Below are 20,490 nucleotides of genomic sequence, written 5' to 3' on the forward strand. Positions count from 1 at the left end.
CAGCAGAGGGAGCATGCGTAGTCTCTAGCCCATTGGTCCAAATTTTGAATTAAAAAATACCACAAAATCGGACCATAAACACGCACTTAAATGGGCCAAATAAATAATTAATTTGTGCGATAATACGGCCCCAAAGATTAATTATTAATATTTAAAAATTCGAAAGTTGTGGCAAGTGACAGTGACAGCTAAATTCCCCAACTTGGTTCCTCGTTCAATATTTACAATGCTGTACTGGTGTCCCCTTTTGGCCCTGCTGGGGGCCCCCTTGTGCCTGTGCCAAGCCAGCTTCGAGGACGAGCCCGACTCGGGGCGCTACGCCATCGAGGGGCGCATCTTCCCCCTGTCGGACTACCAGACGAGTCAAGCCAACTGGCAAGCCAACACTCGAATTCACGTAAACGGGGGCGAGTTCATCGGGTTTGTCAAGAAGGACGGCTCTTTCACCGTCCATAACGTCCCCTCGGGCTCGTACGTCCTCGAAGTGCTCAACCCGGAGTACACCTTCGAGCCGGTCCGGGTGGAGATCAACTCCAAAGGCAAATATCGCGCCCGCAAAGTCAACTACATCCAGCCCACCCAGGTCATACAAGTGCCCTATCCGCTGAAGATGAAGGCCTTGGCCAAGACGCGCTACTTCCAGCTGCGGGAGCAGTGGAGGATCACCGACTTCATCTTCAACCCCATGGTGCTGATGATGGTTCTGCCCCTGGTCTTGGTCATGCTGTTGCCCAAGATGATGAACGATCCCGAGACCAAGAAGGAAATCGACCAGATCCAGAGTCTGACGAACTTTGAAATGGGGGATATGACTGACAAGTTGTCCAATTTTTTGGCGGGGCCGAGCACCGCCCAGCAGAATAAAAAGCCGCAAAAGAGCAAGAAGCGGCAATAGGCGGTTGTTGTGTATAGTTGTTGTTTTTAATAAAAAAAAATAAAGGTGTTACAAAGCTACAAAACATTCTGGTTTTATTCAATTGGCGCAGTCAGTAGGGGCCGTGATATTAGGCTGAAAAGATCAATAATTATTCTTCGGTCTTTTTTTTTGGCGAACGAAAGTAATAAATTGGTAACAAGTCTATATTATATCAGCTAGAAAAGGCAGAGTTTTAGTTATGAATGCTCGTCTTTTATTAAAAATAAAGTATTTGTTACAAAGCTGATTAAATCTTCGATTTCTGCGCCGTGATGTTGAGCGGTATGTACGTGGCGAGACAGTCTAGCACCTTGGGCCAGATCTCATCAGACGTGTTCCCTTGAAACTCCTGTAGAACGCCCTTATCCCTGTAATAGTCAACCACAGGCCTCGTTAATTTCTCGTAGTGCTCCAGCCGCTTCCTCACAACTTCGGGCTTATCGTCCTCCCGTTGCACCAAATCCTCTCCCGTGACGTCATCCTTTCCTGGCACTTTAGGCGCGTTGAAATCCGTGTTGTACACCCTCCCACTGGGCAAATGCACCCATCGCCCTTTGACCCGTTCAATGATCACGTCGAAGGGCACCACCAGGTTCAGGACAACGTCCAGGGTCTGGACCGACCACAGAGCACCGGCTTGGGTGACTGTCCTCGGGAAGCCGTCAAGCAGCCACGGTTTATTCCCAACTGCTTGGATCTCCCCTGTTATAAATTTGATCATTAAATCGTCGGGTACCAATTGGCCTGATTGGAGATACTTTGCGACTTCTTTCCCCACGGGTGTTTGGTTTTGTATGTTCAGTCTTAGCTTGTCCCCGCTTGAGATGTGCTCCAGGTTGAAGTTTTTCACGATACGGGAGGATATTGTGCCTTTGCCGGACGCTGGGGCGCCCAAAATCACAGATTTGAACAGTTTTGTTGCCATTGTACGAACTTTACACTAAATGCAACCTTTGGACGCGAGTGTGGAAAAGCAATTAATTGAGGATTTGCAATTATGAAACATAAATTCTAAATTTAGGATGCTTGTTTTCCCTGATATGTACGTTTTTTGCTAAAATATTACAGGCTATTTGTACACTTTGTTGTTAATACGTCTGAATAATGTTGTTGTGATAAGAAACATATCTCTAAAAATCCAAGATAAAGTTTATAACTAAAAAATTGTAAAAAATAACCACACGAAACGATCAGTTTTTATCAAGTCCCTAAAACTATTGAGTAATTATACCAAAATTTCAGTAATAACTTCATTATCCCACACGACCTAAATCCAGATGTTCTAGTTTGTGGAAACTAAAAAGAGAACGTCATTGGGTCAATACCACCGATATGCACGCCTGTGCTGTTGTTTACATACATATCTCACATTATTTTCAAAAAGTATCACTGCTGTGACCTAAGAAAGTGAAAAATCAATTTGCAATCAATACAAAGTGAGAAAAACTCAGACAAAAAGAACAAATTATACTGGTCTGTAGTGAAATTCTCCCTTAAATAAAATTAATATGGATATAAAGTTATTAACATGGTATAACCAGTCCTCAATGTCTTGAATGTTAATACGTCTGAGCATTCCCTCCCCCAGGGAAATGAAAAAAACCGTAATATAAAAAAAACTTTATTAAGCTTTGGTTAAATATTTCAATAATGTTATTACAAAACGAGTATACAGGGCATAATACTGGCTTCGTTCCTCGGTAAACCACCCACAAAATAAGTAACAAAACACCGATCACGAGATCACAAAACAACAAAATCTGGTCGAAATGTTACAAAATCGATCCGTCTTTTCGCAACCAAGGCGCAGAGATAACAACAACAATCAACAATAAAAGGCAAGAAGCAAGGCATTGAAAGATTGATCAGTATACGAGCACTCAAGAGATTCGAGTTTGGTTCCAATCAAAAAATTGAGCAATGGCAAATTTCGTCCAACTTTTGTACTTGATATATTCCCAGATATGTATTATTTTTTCCCGTTCATGATCATGTAGCAATTTTCGATTTTGTTCTTCAGACTTATCACCGGCGACATCGGCATGTACAAACTCTCCGCAATTGTGCTAATTTTCGACTTTTCTTTGGTTTTGTCGGGGAGTTTCGACGGACTCATCACCACGTATTCGGAGTCCGACGTGAAAATCTGCGATATTTTCGACAAGTCCTTGGCTGGGAGAGTGTTACACCGGTGCTTGTATTGCTCGGAGAATCGTTTCGTAAAATCGAACTTTCTCGGTGGTAAAGGCGGCGGTTTCGCGTGCTTTTTCAGCTTCGAATTTATATCTAAAATTAAATCGATGGGGTTTTCGTAGATATGGTTAGTCAGCGGCTTGACCGCATCTTCGGAAATTTCCTCGTAAATCCCCGAAGCCAGGGAAACCCCCGATTCGCGGCGCGGTAAACCACACTTCCTAAAAAAACATGACACAAAAATCAATACAAAATAATTTCGTACGTTTGGTCTTCAAGAGCTGTCAAGTCTTGCAAAGAGTCGTCGTTTGTCTCGCTTCCACCGGGTGTTTTCGTCAGCACACCCATGCCAATACTGATTAAGCTTGAAGCAGTCTGGAAGAAAATTAAATTAAAAAAAAATATTAAACTTGTGAATTGCACCTTTGGTTTGAGCAAATAGGCCGAATCGTCCGAAGCTATGGAGACCCGAACTCCGGAATCGTCGCTTCCGGTTTGACTCCGGATGCAGACCGGACTGTCTGAGGTGGTTGTGTTGGTGCAAAGATCACCTTCGCTGCGACTTAGTCGCTTCGAGGATTTTAAACCGGGGCTTGTCTTGGTTCTTTTTCCTCGTGTAACTAAATGATTTAAAAGGCGAGAGCCTTGCTCGCAGTAAAGGTAAATCTGTCCTGGGCCGGCAGGAAATTCACTGGAATTAAATGCAGTTAAATTGGCGAAGATCGAGGCAATAATTTTTTGTATTTAAAAATTAAAAAATAATAATATAGTTCAGTTTTGAAGTTGTTGCAATTGAGTTTATGTTATTCTCTTATCATTTAAGTAATATGGTAGCGCTCAGCTACATATGCGTGTGCGTGTGCGTCATCTGACATTTCTGTCACTACGTTTACATAACAGGGCCATAGCGGTGACAAACTATCAAATATTTTTTGAGGTTACGAAGTGTTTAAATTAAAAAAATACAAAAAATACAGATTCACAAAACAAGAACTAATAAACGCAGAATCAAAAACCTAACGAAACGCAAATCACAAAACACAATAAACGAACAGAAAATACTTGCGATTAACACCGATAACACTTTCGACAACCATGCGACGACGTCTATAATTTACTGCTAATGTCAGGTTGACAAATTCGTGACACTTAACGGTGTTGTCGAAGTGCACATGTATATTAATGTTCAAGGATACCACCCTTAGATACCCCTTAGTTGTTTAAATTTGCATTGTTTTTGACAATTTTTTTACAGCTTTGTGTTGGTAATGAAAAAATGAAATTGATGACGCACACGCAAATCGAGCTGACCACCACTATATAAACACGCAGAAGTGAAAGAGAAGATAAAACTAAGTTAGAGCAAACGAAGCAGTTTTAGCAGTTTTGTTTGTCTTTTACACAAACATGCAGGTAAGTTACTGTTTTATATAATTATTTTTAATTTCTTATTCGAATTAACAGTTTTTCTACAAATCTTTGTGTGAATCAGAAATTGTCGCCTTTTTTACTACAGACTACAGACATTTATAATTCTTTACTGCTGTTATCGATTAGATTATATTTTCCTTACATGTTACATTCGTGAGGCAGCTGTTATGAGAAAAAAACCATCAGCAATCGTGGATCAAAAGTTATTTTTTTTAAACTAAAATTGCCTCTAGTAAGTCTCTAGTGACTAACTCGGTGTATTTTTTCCGTGCATTATGATAACGGAGATAAGCTAATGATTATTATCAGTGTGAGGAAATTTTATGGGCGAAGGTTAGTGCATGGGCGCGCGCTTGCAGTCAGATAAACCTTTAAATCGAAATGTTGTGGAACAGCTTGCATTGTTGATATAAGTTAGGAAAGAGTATTAAAAACTGTTTAGACAAAGAATTTTTTGTTTCAATCCTCGCGAAGGGGCTGAAAAGACGTTTTAGCTAAAAATTTGCAAACACCTAAAATTTGACACATTTTGCGTTTACATACTCATATCTTCCTTCTGGATAAAGCTAGAAACTCCATTTTTTTTTAAAACAAATTTTCAATAAATGCAGATTTATACGTAGTTTAACAAGGTTGAGTTTTGATAAAGGGAAACCAAAAAAATTACATTTTCTTGTAACGTTGCATAATTGTGTAGTGAAATTTTCGAGATGCGAGAAAGTTTTTTAATTTAAAAGATAGACTCCCACATAATCGAGACGAAATAAAGCTAATACTTGAAATAAATTTTTGGTGCAAGAATCATTTCGTTATCTGTAAGACTCACCAAGTTATTGCAATTTAAAGTTACTGCAAAATGCGCCTGAGGTGAAACCGAACCCTATTTCCCTCTGAAGCGTGTTCATCGCCTTTGATAACATTTCGAGAGCTAAAAATCGTAATTCGTAAATAATTAAAAAATAATAAATGTCACTTATCTATTACTATTATACCTTTACTTTTAACCCCCCTAACTCTCTGTTAATTTTAATAATATCTAAAAAGTCAAAAAAACATTTTTATCTCATATATATATATATATATATATATATATATATATATATATATATATATATATATATATATATGACAGTATATATATTCGTATGACAAAAAAAAGTAAACTGTTCCTCACAATTTGTCTATTTTTGTTCTCATATTATAGGCAAAAACCGATTTAGTCATTGGTATCGATCTGGGAACAACAAATTCGTCTGCCGCCTATTATTTTAAAGAAAAAGTCAGAGTTGTAGAAAATAAAGAAGGTGATCGAATTACCCCATCTTGTGTGTATTTTCGTGACCAAAATACGGTAATTGTTGGAAAATATGCCCGAAAAATGGCTGAGCAATCAAATCAAAGTGAAGTTTTTGGTTTGTATTAATCAAAAGGTTAAATGGTTTAATTTAGCATTTGTATTTTTCAGGAATTAAGCGATTTATTGGAAAACAGTTTGATGATCCTGATCTTCGAAACGATTTAAGACACGTTCCATTCACAATTGAATCAATTGAGAACAAACCGATAGTCACGATTAATCATAAAAGTGGTGTTTGTAAAAAGACTCCTGAAGAAGTAAGTGCACTTGTTCTTCAGAAAGTTAAGACAGACGTCGAATCGAAACTAGGAGAACGTGTAAATAAAGCTGTAATTACTGTTCCGGCTTACTTTAACGTAAGTCAACGTGAGGCTACTTTAGAAGCGGCACAAAAAGCTGGATTTACTGTATTAAAACTTCTAAATGAACCTACAGCTGCTGCGTTCTGTTACTACGTGGACCAAAATTGGGGTGAAGAAAGTTATTCGTTGGTTTATGATTTAGGAGGTGGGACTTTCGACGTTGCCATTCTTAAGAACTGTCGTCAAAATATTGATATTGTTGGAGTTGATGGTGATACACATTTAGGGGGCCACGACTTCGACAATTTGATTATAGATTACGTTTGTGATATTTTATTGAAAGAATATGATTACAATCCCAAGGATGACAGAAGAAACATGAGAAGATTACGTAGCATATGTGAAGAGGCCAAACAAACATTATCAGATCTGGAAGAGACTATTATAATACTCCCGGCATTTACAAAAAAACATGATATTATTAACATTAACATCACACGAGAACAGTTTGAATCAATGGCCCAAATGTTGTTTCAAAGAACCATAGACATTGTCGATAAGTGTTTAACAACTTGCAACATTGCAAAGACAGAGATAAAGGAAGTAATCCTATCAGGCGGTTCTACACGAATTCCAGAAATACAAAATTTACTTTCGTCATATTTCGGTGGAAAAGAATTATGCAAGTTTACACATCCTGGCGAATGCGTAGCTGAAGGAGCGGCGATTCAAGCAGCTATTCTGTCCACCAATCCAGATCAAAAGATAAATACTATTCAAATAAAAGATGTTATTTCTTTGTCTCTTGGTATAGATGTTCATTTCAATTTAATGTTTTTCATTATAAAGCGAAACAGATCAATTCCTATAAAAAAGACAAAAAGTCTAATAACTATTTTCAATCAACAATCCGCAATGTCTATAAACATATACGAAGGAGAACGCACCGATGTTAGAAAAAACCGTCACTTGGGCACTCTAAAAATTACCAACTTAACACCAGCACCACCTGGACAATGCGAAGTTCACGTGATCATGAGCGTCGATCAAAATGGCATCCTTACATTTAGAGCAAAAGAAAAATTTCGAAATAACGAAAAGGATCTAAAATTATTATACACACGAGGCGGCCGAAGTGATAGTGAAGTAAAAAGCATTTTACAAAAAGTTGAAGACCAAGCCGAAGAAGACGAACGATTTGAAAAATTTGCGATGAAGAAAACAGTTCTTTTCAATTACTGTGAAACAGTAATATACAATCTAGAAAGCAAGAACTTAAGCTCGTCGTACAAAGAAGTTTATGATCTTTGTAAAGACACACAAAATAAATTAGAATCACTGGAACTAGGAAGTGAAGACCAAGTAAATCCACTCGTCGAAGCTGCTAAATCAAAATGCGATTCACTTGTGCGGCAGTATAATTTTGATTACATGTTTGATTTGTAATTTTTAACATAGCAGACAAATGTATGATCAACGAACCATAATTTTTACGTTTGACAGAACAGAGAGAATTTTAAGTTTTAGTAATTATCAACTGTAGTTTTTAGGGCGACTTTTCTTTGATTTGTTAAAAAATACTGGGAAAATAAAAAAATAATTTTTCATTTTCTAACAGAAACGAGAAGTGAGTTATTTTACTTACCCACATAATACACAGGTTCTTAAGTATTTTATTTAAAAAAACAACCCAATAAGTATGGAGAAAATAACTATAAAGCAGGTTGAACGTACTGACAAGTTCCAAGCCAAGTACAAGTTACTTATAAGTTATATCTCACAATTTGTCAAAGTTACATTGGTTATTTCTTCAAAATCATACATTTATTATATTAATAAATACTATATTCTTTTAAAGCGTGTTTAAACGTGTATTTTCTATTGATATTATCGAAATAATAAAAACAGGTATGTAAAGAATTTAACAAGTTCGTTAATAATTATTATTATTACAGTTTCTTTATTTACGCTTATGTTTAGTTAACAATAATGTAATTAGTTGTTAATTTAAAAATTTTAAAGCACTTGATTAACTAACAATAAATGTTTAAGTTATTAGACGTATTAGAAAAATGTACTAGTAATAAAACATTCGTATTGTATTACTTCCTTAGTTCATCCTTCCAGTATAGGTCAGTGGTATTGACTAAAAAAACTCACCCACTCGTATGCATCACAATGATGCGCTTATCATCGACCGGATGTGCCGGGGCTTGAAAATGGAACTGGTGGAACTGGTGCCAGTACCAGCACAGTCTCGGATCACCCGTGCATGGGTCGGAAATAACAATTTCCTGTGAATTGCTCCCAAGCACACCATGCAGCCCCACCAACCCTGCAGCTCTGGAATGGACGTTGTCGACCACAGAAACGTGAAAATTCGATTCACCCACTACAAAAAATTACCCAAAACCCCAAACTAACAAGTGATAAACAACCTGGCAGGTAGGAAGCCACACACAGCATTTTCCTAATCGAGGCAATCCAGTCCTGGGCATCACTTTCACTGGCCCCTGACAGGAACAACAGCGGCTTTTGCGTTCGCCCCATGGCAAACACCCCAAAAGCGTACTGCTTGGTGCGGGACTCCGTCCGGCAAATGGTCGACGACCTGGGTAAAAGGAGACAGTTGAGGACTGAGCCTTCCATTGACGATTTCAGCTTCAATTCCACCCCATTTTCGATATTGTCTAGACGTTTTAACTCACACCACTGCTTTTGCCATGCCTGTGAATGAGAGTGTGAGGCAATTGAATGGAAAGATGCTTTGTTAGTTGGTTACCTTCCACGGTGTGAGGCCTCTTCTGCTTTTCGCCGAGATTTTCACGTCCAAGTAACCACAAATCAGAGTGTTTCCTTGCATTTTGTAAATAAAAACGGTTTTATTTCAAGTTTTAACCCCCGCCCAGACACGGCACTAACGCAACAACCCCTCCCTGCTCCGTTGATTCAAAACCCGCCAAAGCGCAAGCAAAATAAACAAAACGGAAGAGGCGTTTGCGACCGAAAGTAGCGTCTTCGAGTGTTCCTCCGCCCGAATTTGGCTTCTTTTGTGCCAAAATAAAGTATTCAACATTTAACTAATTTTTGGTGTAACTTATTTTAGCCCAGTCTGTGACAATAAAGCACAAAAAGTGGGAATTTATTTTATTTAATACCAAAATTTTTAAGCTTTACGTAGCTTTCCGGCGGTAAATTTGAATTAGCTTTAAATACAGAGGGTTGCGTCTAAACCCACATTAAAAGTGTTGGAAGTTCTAATAATGCTAATAATGATATTAATCGGAAGTCGATGTCAACTTTCTTATTTTAAATAAAAAGATATGTTTTTATTGCATTTTTTGCATAACTCGGTACTTATAAAATGATTAAAGAACTAGGTATAATAATCAGAGTTAAAAAATACACATATTAGACTGAAGATGCCATAAAGGTAAGTGTATTGTAAATACTTTGAAAAACTCGGAGGAAATTTCAATAAAACCGCAACGAGAAAAAAACAGTTTTTATTTACAAGGGCCACAAACACCATTGATTACAATTAGTACAAATTATCTAAAACGGAGATCTACTCTACTGTAAGAAGTCGTCCCTCAATGGAAAACGTTGTACCCTGTAGGCATATCCCTTTGCGCAAATTCGCTTGCGAAAATTTTATCGTCCCTGTCCGTCATGTTATAACCCGACTCGTGATACCGCACGGGATAAGTCAATTGATTGCCCTTATCCCACGTATACAGCTCCTAAAAAATCGGGAAAAAATTGATTCCCACCTCCAAAATGAACGCACCTTATTCCGGTGGTTGTATCCTATCATTGTTGTTTTCCTAAAAGGGTTCGAAAATGCAAGATTAACATCGAGAAGCTTCTCGTTGTACAGATCGAGGGCGAATCGAATTTTCGTGTTCCTGTCTGTTACGCTGTCCACTGCGTATAGCACTCCACAAACGATGAACATTTCACCCACCTTATTGTGGTTTATGCTTACGTTCCAGATGTAGTTGATTTTCATCAAGTTTACATCCATCTGGCGGAATAAAATCTCGTAATTAACTTATTTATTTTATTTCACGGTTCAGAAGATGAATTTCTGCAATACTTTGTGGCAATTTATTGCCAATATCTTTTATAGCGGCGCGAGAAATTTTAAATTGAAATAAATCAAGGCTTATTTTATTACACAATTGAAATTCCGAGTGTTTGAACGTAGAGCGTTTCATCCGGTGGAGTATAGAATATCTGACTTATCGGAGCAATGTATCCGATGAAATATCTCCGCGAAACTCAACGGAATAAATTTAATACATTATTACACCTATAAAGGCACGAAGTGATAAGTCATTGGTTTTTTTATTTTTTACCATTTGTAGTCATTAAACTATAAACGTTGAAAATTGCTACATTGTACAGTCTTATTCAATTCGGGAACAATAAATTGTCTGCTGTCTGAATAAATCATTAGACTCAGTCAAGCACTACTGTAATTATTAACAGTAGTTTTCGCGCGAATAACCAGCAATCGGGAGCCAAACTTGCCTTCAAAACCGCCGTGTTGTTCGAATCCGGAACGGGAAAAATAACCCACAATCCGTTGTCGTCAACGCTGAAATCCATGTAGTTGTACTGCGCTGTGTAGAGATTCGACGAATTAAGGGGGTAAGGAAAGGGCAAGCTCAAATTATCCGAGTGGCTCGTCTGCAGATTAAATTTGATTATTTTGTTGGACGCTTTAGCGTTGTAATAGAACGATCCGTTATAAATGACGTGTGCGTTCCCCTGAAACGGATAACTCAGCACATAGGTTCTGAAAAAAAATATAAATCAATTCCAGCCAATTATTATTTTGTGCCAAAACCTGGATGGGGCGTTTCGCCGAAACATGGTCTTGTTATCGAACTGGAACAGGTGGCTTGGGTCGTCCTCCTGGGTCACCCAGAACTTTTCGGCGTCTTTTTCAACCAATGGGTTCGAATCGCGCATCCAACACCCATTGTTGTGGTCCGAATAGCGGTGGTACACGGGTTTGCCCACCGCGTATAAAACGCAATCTATGAAAATTATTTATTCTTGCGCCTAACGTTTTATATAGAACTTTAATGCAATCAAAATTTAATAACAAAAGCCTACAAGTTTTATAAATTTCTGTTTTTTTTCCTTAATAACTTATGTTATCGCCTAAAGTATGTAAATTTTAGAATCCAATGAATTGCTTTAATTTAAATCATCACAGTTGGCAGTTTTGACATTTATTGACAGAGGATTCAGTTTCAAAGTTAACTGGATGAGTGTCATTTAAAGACACACTGTACATTTCTTATTAACCGCTTACTTGTGGTTCTGTTTGCGTAGTCCTTGTCGTACATTATGTTGCCGAATTTCCTGATGTTCCAGCGACTTATGAGGTCGATTAGCGAGACACCGCTCGCACTGCAAGCTTCACACTCCGGACACTGGACAGGGGGGCCACACAGGTCTTCCTCCGAGACTTGAATGGGGGGCAAATTGCCAAAAATGCTGGTTTTCTTGTCGTTAAGTTGCTGGCGCGGTCTGCCTGGCTGTTGTTCTTTAATAAAAAATTGAAGTAGAATAACCCGGCGCATCCACCAATTTTATTACCTTGAATCTGGAGTTCTCCTCTGATTGTTTTCAGCTCGTTCTTACTGACGCAGTAATATTTATAAGTCATGTCGTTTGAATGTACTCTGGTTATGTTCAGCTGCATTCTCGCTTTGTAGAGATCCCTGTCTAGCGAGTTGTCAATTTGATATTTATTTCCGTTTTCCAAGAGACGTCCATCGGATCTCTCCCAGTATCTGAGGTACATAGTTACGTAAAAACGTATTCATGCAATGTTCAACAATACCTAATAGATTCCGGGAACGCCTCGGTTTCGCATTCAAGAACGGCCGAAGATCCAGTCGGCACTTCAACCACCTGATTGTATATCCGGATAAGGGGCGGAACTATTACAAAAGACAGTGATTGATTGATAACGCAGGCCATTTGCTCGGAAAAAATAACTGAGACTAGCAAAACTAGAAATTTGCGGTTTAACTCACAATAGACTTCCAAATTAAAAGTTTGGCTCGCTTGAGGCGGAATGCCGTTATCAGCAATGCACTTGTACTGGCCCATGTGCACTCGGTTAACCCTCGTTATGTTCAACGTGTGGCCTGAAACTCCCGTATCTGCAAAATTGTACCTAATTAGAGGAGCAATTCGCTTTGTTGTGGTCCATTTTAATAAGAGATTTTTTGTTTGGTTTTATTTGAATAAAAAAATGGTGATGATTATACCATGCCAGGCCCCCCTGCTGACGGGCCGCTTCCCCAGCTTCATCCAGGTCACGTGGGGGTTGGGAGTGCCGATCGCCGAGCAGTGCAATCGAACATTTTCTCCCTCGTGTACCACGATGGGTCCCATCGGAGTGGCTTGAGCCCCTAAAACAAATCGATTATTAGTTAAGAAACTGATTCCATAAAAACGGAGATGTCACCACCACCCAACTCCATCTCGTAAAAGTCGCCGGAAAAATTGATTCCCTTCGCAGGTTTTGCGTGATGGGATTAGGAAAATGCATAAATAGGAGGAAAAATCCACTATTGTAATGGATATAAAATTAAAATTTGGTTGGACGCTATTTGCATAATACTTTAGTGATTTATGCTTGGCGGCATATTCAACAAAGGATTTTAAATGAAATTCGGGATTATACGGGATTCGGCGGGCTGAGCCCGGTCGTTTCTCTGGCGGTTACATTCTTTATCGCAAAAAAGTAAATAAAACGCTTTCGCTTTTAATTGAGTCAATGCCTAAACCAGCAAATCGATTTGTTTGTTTGTTGCTTATTTTATTGCGCATCTTGCGAACAAATTCCACGGTTGCTTTCAGTTATCTGAGCCACACTTTGTAATGAAATATCTTAACGCGGGGTGCATTTCATTATTCTAATACGGTAAAACTATAGACGTGGAAACTAAACACCCAAGTGCGTTAAATTGTTGTTTGCTTATTACCTGCAATCGAGGGCGGTATCAGCAACTCGGAGACGTTTTTTCCGTTGATTTGATAAAACGTCCCGCCTGGCTTTCCCGGATCTCCATCACGGCCGTGTCGGCCGGGCTTCCCTTTAGGGCCCGTAAGTCCTGAAAACAAAATAAAACTAAGCACTTCAATTTTCCTAACGAACGCTAATGGCCCATCTAATATACGATCCTACTTAACTAAACCGGAAGCTATGCATAAATTTACTCGACAAATGTTTAGGTTCCAGCAATTTGCCCCGGGATCATTCTAAATTATTGCAATAATCTCGCACATAAAGATTTCAATTAGCAAATGCTGTGTACGGAACAGACATTACCCTTAGGGCCTGGGGGGCCTGGAGGGCCTTGAGGGCCTGGCAAGCCGGGAAGTCCTGTAACAAAAATCCTTGATGGTAACCACCAATTCATTTATTAAAAATACCATCGGTTCCATTGCGCCCGTCTCTCCCCGGTAACCCAGGTCTACCGTTAACCCCAGGAATACCGTCGTAACCATTGCGTCCAGGCATTCCATCCAGGCCTGGCTCACCCGGAATACCATCCCGACCATCCAATCCAGGACGACCTTGCGATCCTTTTTCTCCCGGAAGGCCTGGTAAACCTCGGTGACCCATTTGGCCCGGCACGCCAGGAAAACCCTTGTCTCCGCGGTCGCCTTTAGGTCCTTGACTTCCCGGAGGTCCTGTGGGACCAGGCCGACCTGGAGGGCAAAACTGGTGCACCTTCTTGCAGTAGCCCTCCAATGCCTTTTCCTAAAATTGAGTGATTGAGCTAATTAATTAATCATTTTTTTGGGCAAAGTTTAGCCGAATCTACTCAACTCAAACCAGTACAAAAATGTTAATAATAATAATAAGAAAACGAAAATAAGAACAAAACAAGAAAACGAACCATAACTGTCTCACTACAATAATTTAGTTCACTTTTAGCAAATCTGATACGTCCGTAATTGCTCAAGAACGTTTACAATCTCAACTAAAAGAGCTTTTGTGACCTACCTCCTACAGCAAATTTCCATCACGCGAGATAACACACAAAAACAAAACTTTCGTGTTTCCTACATTAGCATTTTTATCTTCTATTTTGAGTTTTATTTCAATTTTAAATTCAAAACGGCGAAAGTCTTGGAGTTTCTTTTAAATGCAAATGAGGCAAATACAACTAATTCTCCCCACATATCGTCCTGTTCGGGCGTCTGCAGCGCCCCGTCATCTTAGATGGCAGCATAAATTAAGCTTGTAATTATTTTCCAAAGACAATTTGTCACGAACGCAAATTTTATTATCATCTTCCAACGACGTTAATAAATTATTAATTGAGTCATAAAGCGAAAGACAGAGTCGGAGTGTGCAATTTTAAAAGCAGCTATAAATATTTCAGCATGTTTCGGAATATTTTAGTTGTAGTTAGTGGTGTCTGCATTAAAGTGAAGGGCCAAAAGGCCATCCTTTTACCGAGATCGATCTCAAACATTCCACTCAGTTTCACTTAACACAATGACGTATTCAGCTAAATAGGAGAATGGACGTTTCAGTAATTTCCACCGACCAACATCATTTATTATTCGTTCAGCTGTTGCAAAACTCAAACTGCTAACGGGGTAAATACGAGCTAATCAAATTTGGACAATTCCTGCAAAACTACCACATGTAGCGCAATTTTCATTAAAATATTCTCAAACTTGACACGAGCAAACAAAAAAGCAACAAATCGGTTTAGCTCGCACAAACCGAGAGGCTATATTTACACTCCCACTTTGGTTTTCATAAGCGCTTTAACGTGGACATGCTAACCGAATATAAACTTAGCAATTGACTTTATAACAACACAGGCATTTAAATCCAAGGGGCGCCTCCACTTTGCATTTACAACGTTCCGGGAAAAAATGGAGTGATTTCTGCGATAATTGAATCTGTTTTTTACTTTTGGGGTCAACAACAAAACGTTTTCCGATTCGCAATAATCGTTTGGTGTGCAATCTCGCGACGAAATTCGCGCTCCAAGTGTTCTAAATTGCATAATCAGTTGTGTATTGTCGAAGACGTAATTTAACCGAAAAATCTTGTACAAAGCGCTTAACAATTCAAACGACAGGGCGAATAAAAATGCAATAAAACGCCCCGTCAAAAGTGTGTTTGGGAATATTTTTAATACAATTTTGCCGTCAATTTTCGCAAATTGCGTCCAATATTTCAGCTCGTACCTGTTTAATGTCATAAAAGCGAAAAGGCGTTAACGTGATGGTAGTTAAATTATGGGCAGTGATTGTGAGTGGAGGCGGCGTTGGAACCTCCGATATTGAGCCGAATTTCCAATATTATATCCTGAATGCGCTTTAGTGAATTAAACGAATAATTTCGGGAGATCGGGCGATCGCCTGAATGGTTTTGTTCTCCGAAAGTACATAAAAGAGATAAGTAAAATGGAAAATAAAGCGTATAGTTTTAATACAAGTGCGAGCACTTGAGAGCTTTCGGACATAAATTAATCAAGATCCGGAGCTATTCATAGACCCAATTTTAAACTCGAGTGTCATACTCGAGAACATCTATATTTATTAAGGGAGATATCCCACTGTTTCCAACTTAAATTAACCAGAAAACTTGCTCCAACTTATGCAGAGCGAAGTTTTTTAATGTGCCGGTTGTTGTTACCAGCAATTGAAAAGGGCTTTTTTAATTAAACTGAAACTTGACTTGAGCTACGAAATAGAGGGAATAAAACCGATCATATGTTCGATTTATTGCGAACGTAAACATGGCAAAGTTTCTGTTTTGAGCAGCAGATGCGGAATGATTTTCCACATTTAATCTGCAAACGAAAATAAGGCTGTTTTCCTTTCGTGCTTAAAATTCCACACAGGTGGGTTTGTTTATCTACTTCTGATTACACAAAGTGTAATCACAAGTTCAACTCGTTTAATTCACTGAAAATTCGGCTCAGTGACACGTCCAATCACTGTCGTAATTCAGCTATTTGCCAGTGAAATTGTTTGCTAATTTGGGAAAAATTGCAACGGTTTAATTTTGGTGGCGAATTTGCAAAAATGACTATACTTGAACTAAATCAGTTACTGGCATAAAAATATTTTGCCGCTGCTTATAGATGCGCAAATAATGTCAAATGGAGCAGGATTCGGGCGTAAATCCCGTGTGAGAAATGTTGGGAGTTGTTGAGCAAACTAAAATTTTTTTGGGCCCGAATTTATGTGAAACGAACACGGACGTCTAATCTAACCGACTTGAAATTGATGAGGGCTGGATTTCGAGTACCGGAAAAATGTTTAAATGCCTTGCTGCACTGAAATAGTTCAAGTGTGGGAAAAACAGGTAGCAACAATTAGAGCTCGGATTACCAAACTTTAAAACTCGGCTTGGAAAAAGGCGAGACAAATTGCTTTGACACAGCCGATCAATAATTTAAACTTGGAAAAATTGCGATTAAGCTGAATGGCTCCGAATCGAGTGCCAATGGTTTTGTGGCCTCTTAAGGCCCCGATTTACGGCCAATTGAACACATTAATGCGTAAGTGCGTAATTGCATTATAAAGCAAGTCCCGACGTCGACAACAGCTTGGATCCTGAGGCAAAAGTCACAACTCAAAGGCTTACAGTGTTTGTCAAGTGAAAGTTAACATTATTCCCTTGTCCTGTTCCGCTGTTTATATTTTAGGGGCTTGCGAGTTCATAGCCGGGATCATTACGTTATTTTCGTGTCTGATGAGAAGACAAATCTAATTTTCGCAGAATAATGAAGGTACCCAGATGCTTTCGATAATTCATTTTCTTGAACACTTTCCAGGTTTGGCGAAACGGTTTATAAACGCTGCTGGCTCATAGTTTAATTAAATTGGAATTTATTTTGCAAGTACCAAACTATTAAATCGATGCTGTCAACTGGATGTAAACAGTTCTGTAGCATTTGCACAATATTTGTACCAACTTGCGTTACTCTGCTCAGTTATTAATGTAGCTTACATTTTGGACATAATTTTCGATAGTTTCGTTCAAGTTTATTATTTACGCCTCATTTGAGCTGAATTTACCATTTATTGTACATTTTATTGTTAAAAATTTAGGGCTTTCATAAATCTCCCATTCAATTCGTGCACTCGATTTGTTTTTATGACTTTTAATCGATACCTAAATGTGTATGAGTTGCTTTATTATTTTGTCAATTTAACCAACAAAAAGTGCTTTTTCTCAGTAAAGTCAGGTCCACAAAATAAATAATTGCTGACGCTTTTTAAGCTGGGACATCAGTGAAACTTAGAGTTTATTTCTAAAATTGAATAAGACGAAATCCCACGACTGTCTATTGAATTTCAGATGTCAATTTCCTGCAAACATCTGGGGAAAATCCAAGAATCGGTCAAAATAAACTTAGAATTTTTCACAAAATGGCTCATCAAATCGCCGAAACCAATCGCTAATTAATTAGTGCAATGAGTTTGCAGTTCAGCGAACGACTGAAATAGTTTTAACCAATTTTAATTAGTTCGGACGAAAGAATGCGCTTAGTTTGTTAATAATTTAGGTGGGTAATTCGATACCGTATTGTGTGCCGACTACTAAAACTTTTCAATGACGCTTTTTCGCAGAAACGCCGAGATAATTGCGATTTTTTCTCGTTAAATTGTCATCGACAAAACTAAATTAATTTTGCAACGTAAACAGCTTGTAAATGTTCAGTTTTGCCGTAAATACAAAATATATAACAGTGCTCTAATCCCCTGTGCACTGAGCAGAGCATTTGTTCGCAGATTATTGCACAATATACCACTTCAGCATAGAGAGAAATTCGAAATTATTGCAGGCTTAGCAGCGATTAAAAGCTAATACAACTTTGCGAAATTTTATTTAAGTTAACTAAAACTGAGATCAATAGATTATTAAGGTGCATACAAATACGCTTTACAAAAGGATGAAAGCGTTCAGAACGTAAAGTAACGATTGAAGATTAGGTAAATATAAACGTTGAGGAAAAATTCTCGTGTGAAACGTGGAATGCTCCCGATTACGTGAAATTAGAGCAATAAATCTTTGATAAGATGCGAGTAGTTTACGAATAGGGGAGAATATTATTGCAAGCGTTAATCAAACAATTTAACAATTTCAGGAATTATTACGTAGCTAGAAAAACGTCAGAGCCGCTGAAAAATGATAAAGCTTTATGTAGAGCGATAAGTTTAATTTTTTTAAGCTTATCTTGTCACTTGCCCTAGCTTTACCAGCTTTACTTGAATAATAGCTCAATGTCACACCGCAAACCTAATACAACTTTTTCAACACAGACATTCTTTATCTTCCAAACACAAAAAATACCTGTTTATTATAATTAGTTGTCTCCCGGCGCCTCCACCATTATTACGCAAACAATAAAATACGTCAATGATTTTGCGAGCAGTTTAATTTCAGTTTAGATTCTTTCTAAAACAAACATCCGTTTATCTGTAATTTCACGGTTACAATTACATGTTTAATTCCGATTAAGCAAACACACATTTTTTGCACAGCAAAAGTAGAACATTAATTCTAAACAGACGTGTGTTGTGAGGACAAACACAATTTATTTAAATAAGGGAAAAAAGTTTAAAGTTTCGTCGAACAGACAACAGAGTTTACAGCTCTTAACCCTTTCCTTTTTGTAAAATAATTCTGTTAAACTTTGCCAATGTAATAAAAACAAAGTAGATACATCAACTGGAAACTGCTCAAAACTTGTTTTGCTCCATGTAGTAGGTGTACTATTACATTGGTTACCTGAAGAAATTAAAGGAGGAGGAATTTTAAGATATGATACCGAAAAGAAAACGTAAAGAAAAAACATTATTTATTAATGAAAAGGAAGTAAAGAAAAAGTGCCAATAATCTTTGGCCACCAAACGAAGAACTTATGAAGAATAAGAACGTATAAAAGTGAAACGAATGATAACAGAAGAAAAGAAAAAAATGCTGAAACAAGCTTGTAATTGACAGCAAAATTTGTACAAAGTACTGAAAAATTCAATGTAAAAGAAAGTAAATAATAAAAAACAGAGGAGCAAAGAAGAAGAAGAGTTGAATGAATACATTAAAAAATAAGGAATAAAATATTTTTGCTATACGCCTTAATTGTTAAATTTTGTTTCTTAATTCAAGAAAAGGATTCGAAGTTTATTGTAGCTGGTTTATTGGTGGACAGAATTAGCCAGTAAATTGAAACAGAAAAATTGCATTTGACGTTGGTAAAGGAAATCTCCGTAAGAATGTAATTACAGACAACTCTTGTTACATAATTAACTGTAATTAAACTGTGTCTGATTGGACAAAGTAAATCGGGACGAAATCCAACACTCCGAACTTGTTCACGTAACAATTCAATTTGTCCAACGTGTGTGAAAAGGTGAAAAGTGAGGCCGAGAGCGCGTTCAGAATTGTGTTATAAATATTTGAAACGAGCGTTCTTTGAGCTTTGAGCGCACTTGAAGACAAAACACTTTTTTAAATACTCACCGGAATCCGGCTGTAGCTCGTGAGCCAGATCCAGGAATCGCCCCCAGGAGCCGCCCCCTTGTTCCCCGTCTGCTGCCTTATCAACTCGTCCTTCTTCTCCAGCGTGCTCCTCATCTCCGGACTGAAGAACTCCACGTGTGGCTCGTCGCTCGGCGAGTTGAGCATTTGGTAATCGTCGGCATCGCGTCGCCTCCTGGTGCCCTTCTGGTGCTCCTGCAGGATGAGAATCCGCACGATTTCGTCCTTGGCCTGGTCGGCGCGCAGCTCGTTGAGGAAGAACTGGCGGAAGTCCTCTTTGGAGACGTAGTCGCTGCGGACTTCCGAGTTGATCAGTCGGTAGATGTAGTGCGCCAGGCAGATCTCGGTGATGAAGATGAAGAGGACGCAGCAGATCACGCGGATTGTGTAGCTGGGGTTGCGGTGGTGGAGCGGCAAACGGGTGCCGGAGTCGAGTTTGGGGTTTGATTCCGACATTCCGGAAATCACATCGCGGACGAGGAGGAAACGCAAGCGAGCTTCTTCCTGCAGCGGACGCGAACGGACTGAAGGAAATGTTTCAGAGGCAGACGCGCGCCGCGGATAATGGAACACTTGATGCACTTGAAGATTGGGTAATTCGAACACTGAATCATCAATCAGAGGATGAGGTGCAAGAGTGGAAGGAGATGGGACAAGGAGATGGATTTTCGATTTCGGAAACCAAAATTATTCGAGTTGTAATTTATTGACTTTTTTTGCTTTTGAATTTGAC

General features: G+C 38.6%; 5 protein-coding genes across 6 annotated transcripts; 2 read left to right on the forward strand and 3 right to left on the reverse strand.

Annotated features, from left to right (window-relative positions):
* Positions 1 to 70: 70 nt before the first annotated feature.
* EMC7 (ER membrane protein complex subunit 7) lies at positions 71 to 959 on the forward strand. Its single transcript, XM_965886.4, has one exon. It carries the CDS (start codon positions 227 to 229, stop codon positions 893 to 895), a length of 669 nt encoding a protein of 222 aa, XP_970979.1. The 5' UTR covers positions 71 to 226; the 3' UTR covers positions 896 to 959.
* Positions 960 to 1,107: 148 nt separating this feature from the next.
* On the reverse strand, positions 1,108 to 2,208 carry Ak3 (Adenylate kinase 3). Its single transcript, XM_064355629.1, has 2 exons — positions 2,095 to 2,208; positions 1,108 to 2,046 (listed from the first exon to the last, which is right to left on the reverse strand). Exon 2 carries the CDS (start codon positions 1,839 to 1,841, stop codon positions 1,164 to 1,166), a length of 678 nt encoding a protein of 225 aa, XP_064211699.1. The 5' UTR covers positions 1,842 to 2,046; positions 2,095 to 2,208; the 3' UTR covers positions 1,108 to 1,163.
* Positions 2,209 to 2,521: 313 nt separating this feature from the next.
* LOC100141786 (uncharacterized) lies at positions 2,522 to 9,188 on the reverse strand. 2 transcript variants are annotated; one of them, XM_008196839.3, is made up of 6 exons: positions 8,982 to 9,188; positions 8,638 to 8,926; positions 8,360 to 8,591; positions 3,533 to 3,800; positions 3,375 to 3,484; positions 2,522 to 3,330 (listed from the first exon to the last, which is right to left on the reverse strand). In XM_008196839.3, the coding sequence occupies exons 1-6, from the start codon at positions 9,060 to 9,062 to the stop codon at positions 2,886 to 2,888; spliced, it is 1,425 nt and encodes a 474-aa protein (XP_008195061.1). In that variant the 5' UTR covers positions 9,063 to 9,188; the 3' UTR covers positions 2,522 to 2,885. The 2 variants fall into 2 exon arrangements, with proteins under 2 accessions (XP_008195061.1, NP_001135924.1); NM_001142452.1 differs by having other exon boundaries at positions 2,538 to 3,326; positions 8,982 to 9,100.
* LOC659796 (heat shock 70 kDa protein) lies at positions 4,217 to 7,820 on the forward strand. The gene is made up of 3 exons (XM_008196902.3): positions 4,217 to 4,522; positions 5,745 to 5,952; positions 6,006 to 7,820. Exons 1-3 carry the CDS (start codon positions 4,517 to 4,519, stop codon positions 7,643 to 7,645), a joined length of 1,854 nt encoding a protein of 617 aa, XP_008195124.1. The 5' UTR covers positions 4,217 to 4,516; the 3' UTR covers positions 7,646 to 7,820.
* Positions 9,189 to 9,690: 502 nt separating the features above from the next.
* Positions 9,691 to 20,327, reverse strand: LOC659930 (uncharacterized). Its single transcript, XM_966196.4, has 13 exons — positions 19,740 to 20,327; positions 13,667 to 13,997; positions 13,563 to 13,616; positions 13,216 to 13,344; positions 12,496 to 12,639; positions 12,259 to 12,387; positions 12,063 to 12,162; positions 11,816 to 12,012; positions 11,529 to 11,762; positions 11,055 to 11,247; positions 10,736 to 11,003; positions 9,990 to 10,226; positions 9,691 to 9,942 (listed from the first exon to the last, which is right to left on the reverse strand). Exons 1-13 carry the CDS (start codon positions 20,211 to 20,213, stop codon positions 9,793 to 9,795), a joined length of 2,640 nt encoding a protein of 879 aa, XP_971289.1. The 5' UTR covers positions 20,214 to 20,327; the 3' UTR covers positions 9,691 to 9,792.
* Between the last annotated feature and the right edge of the window lie 163 nt (positions 20,328 to 20,490).

The sequence above is a fragment of the Tribolium castaneum genome, chromosome 3, assembly GCF_031307605.1.
Source record: "Tribolium castaneum strain GA2 chromosome 3, icTriCast1.1, whole genome shotgun sequence".
Classification (NCBI taxonomy): Eukaryota; Metazoa; Arthropoda; class Insecta; order Coleoptera; family Tenebrionidae; genus Tribolium; species Tribolium castaneum.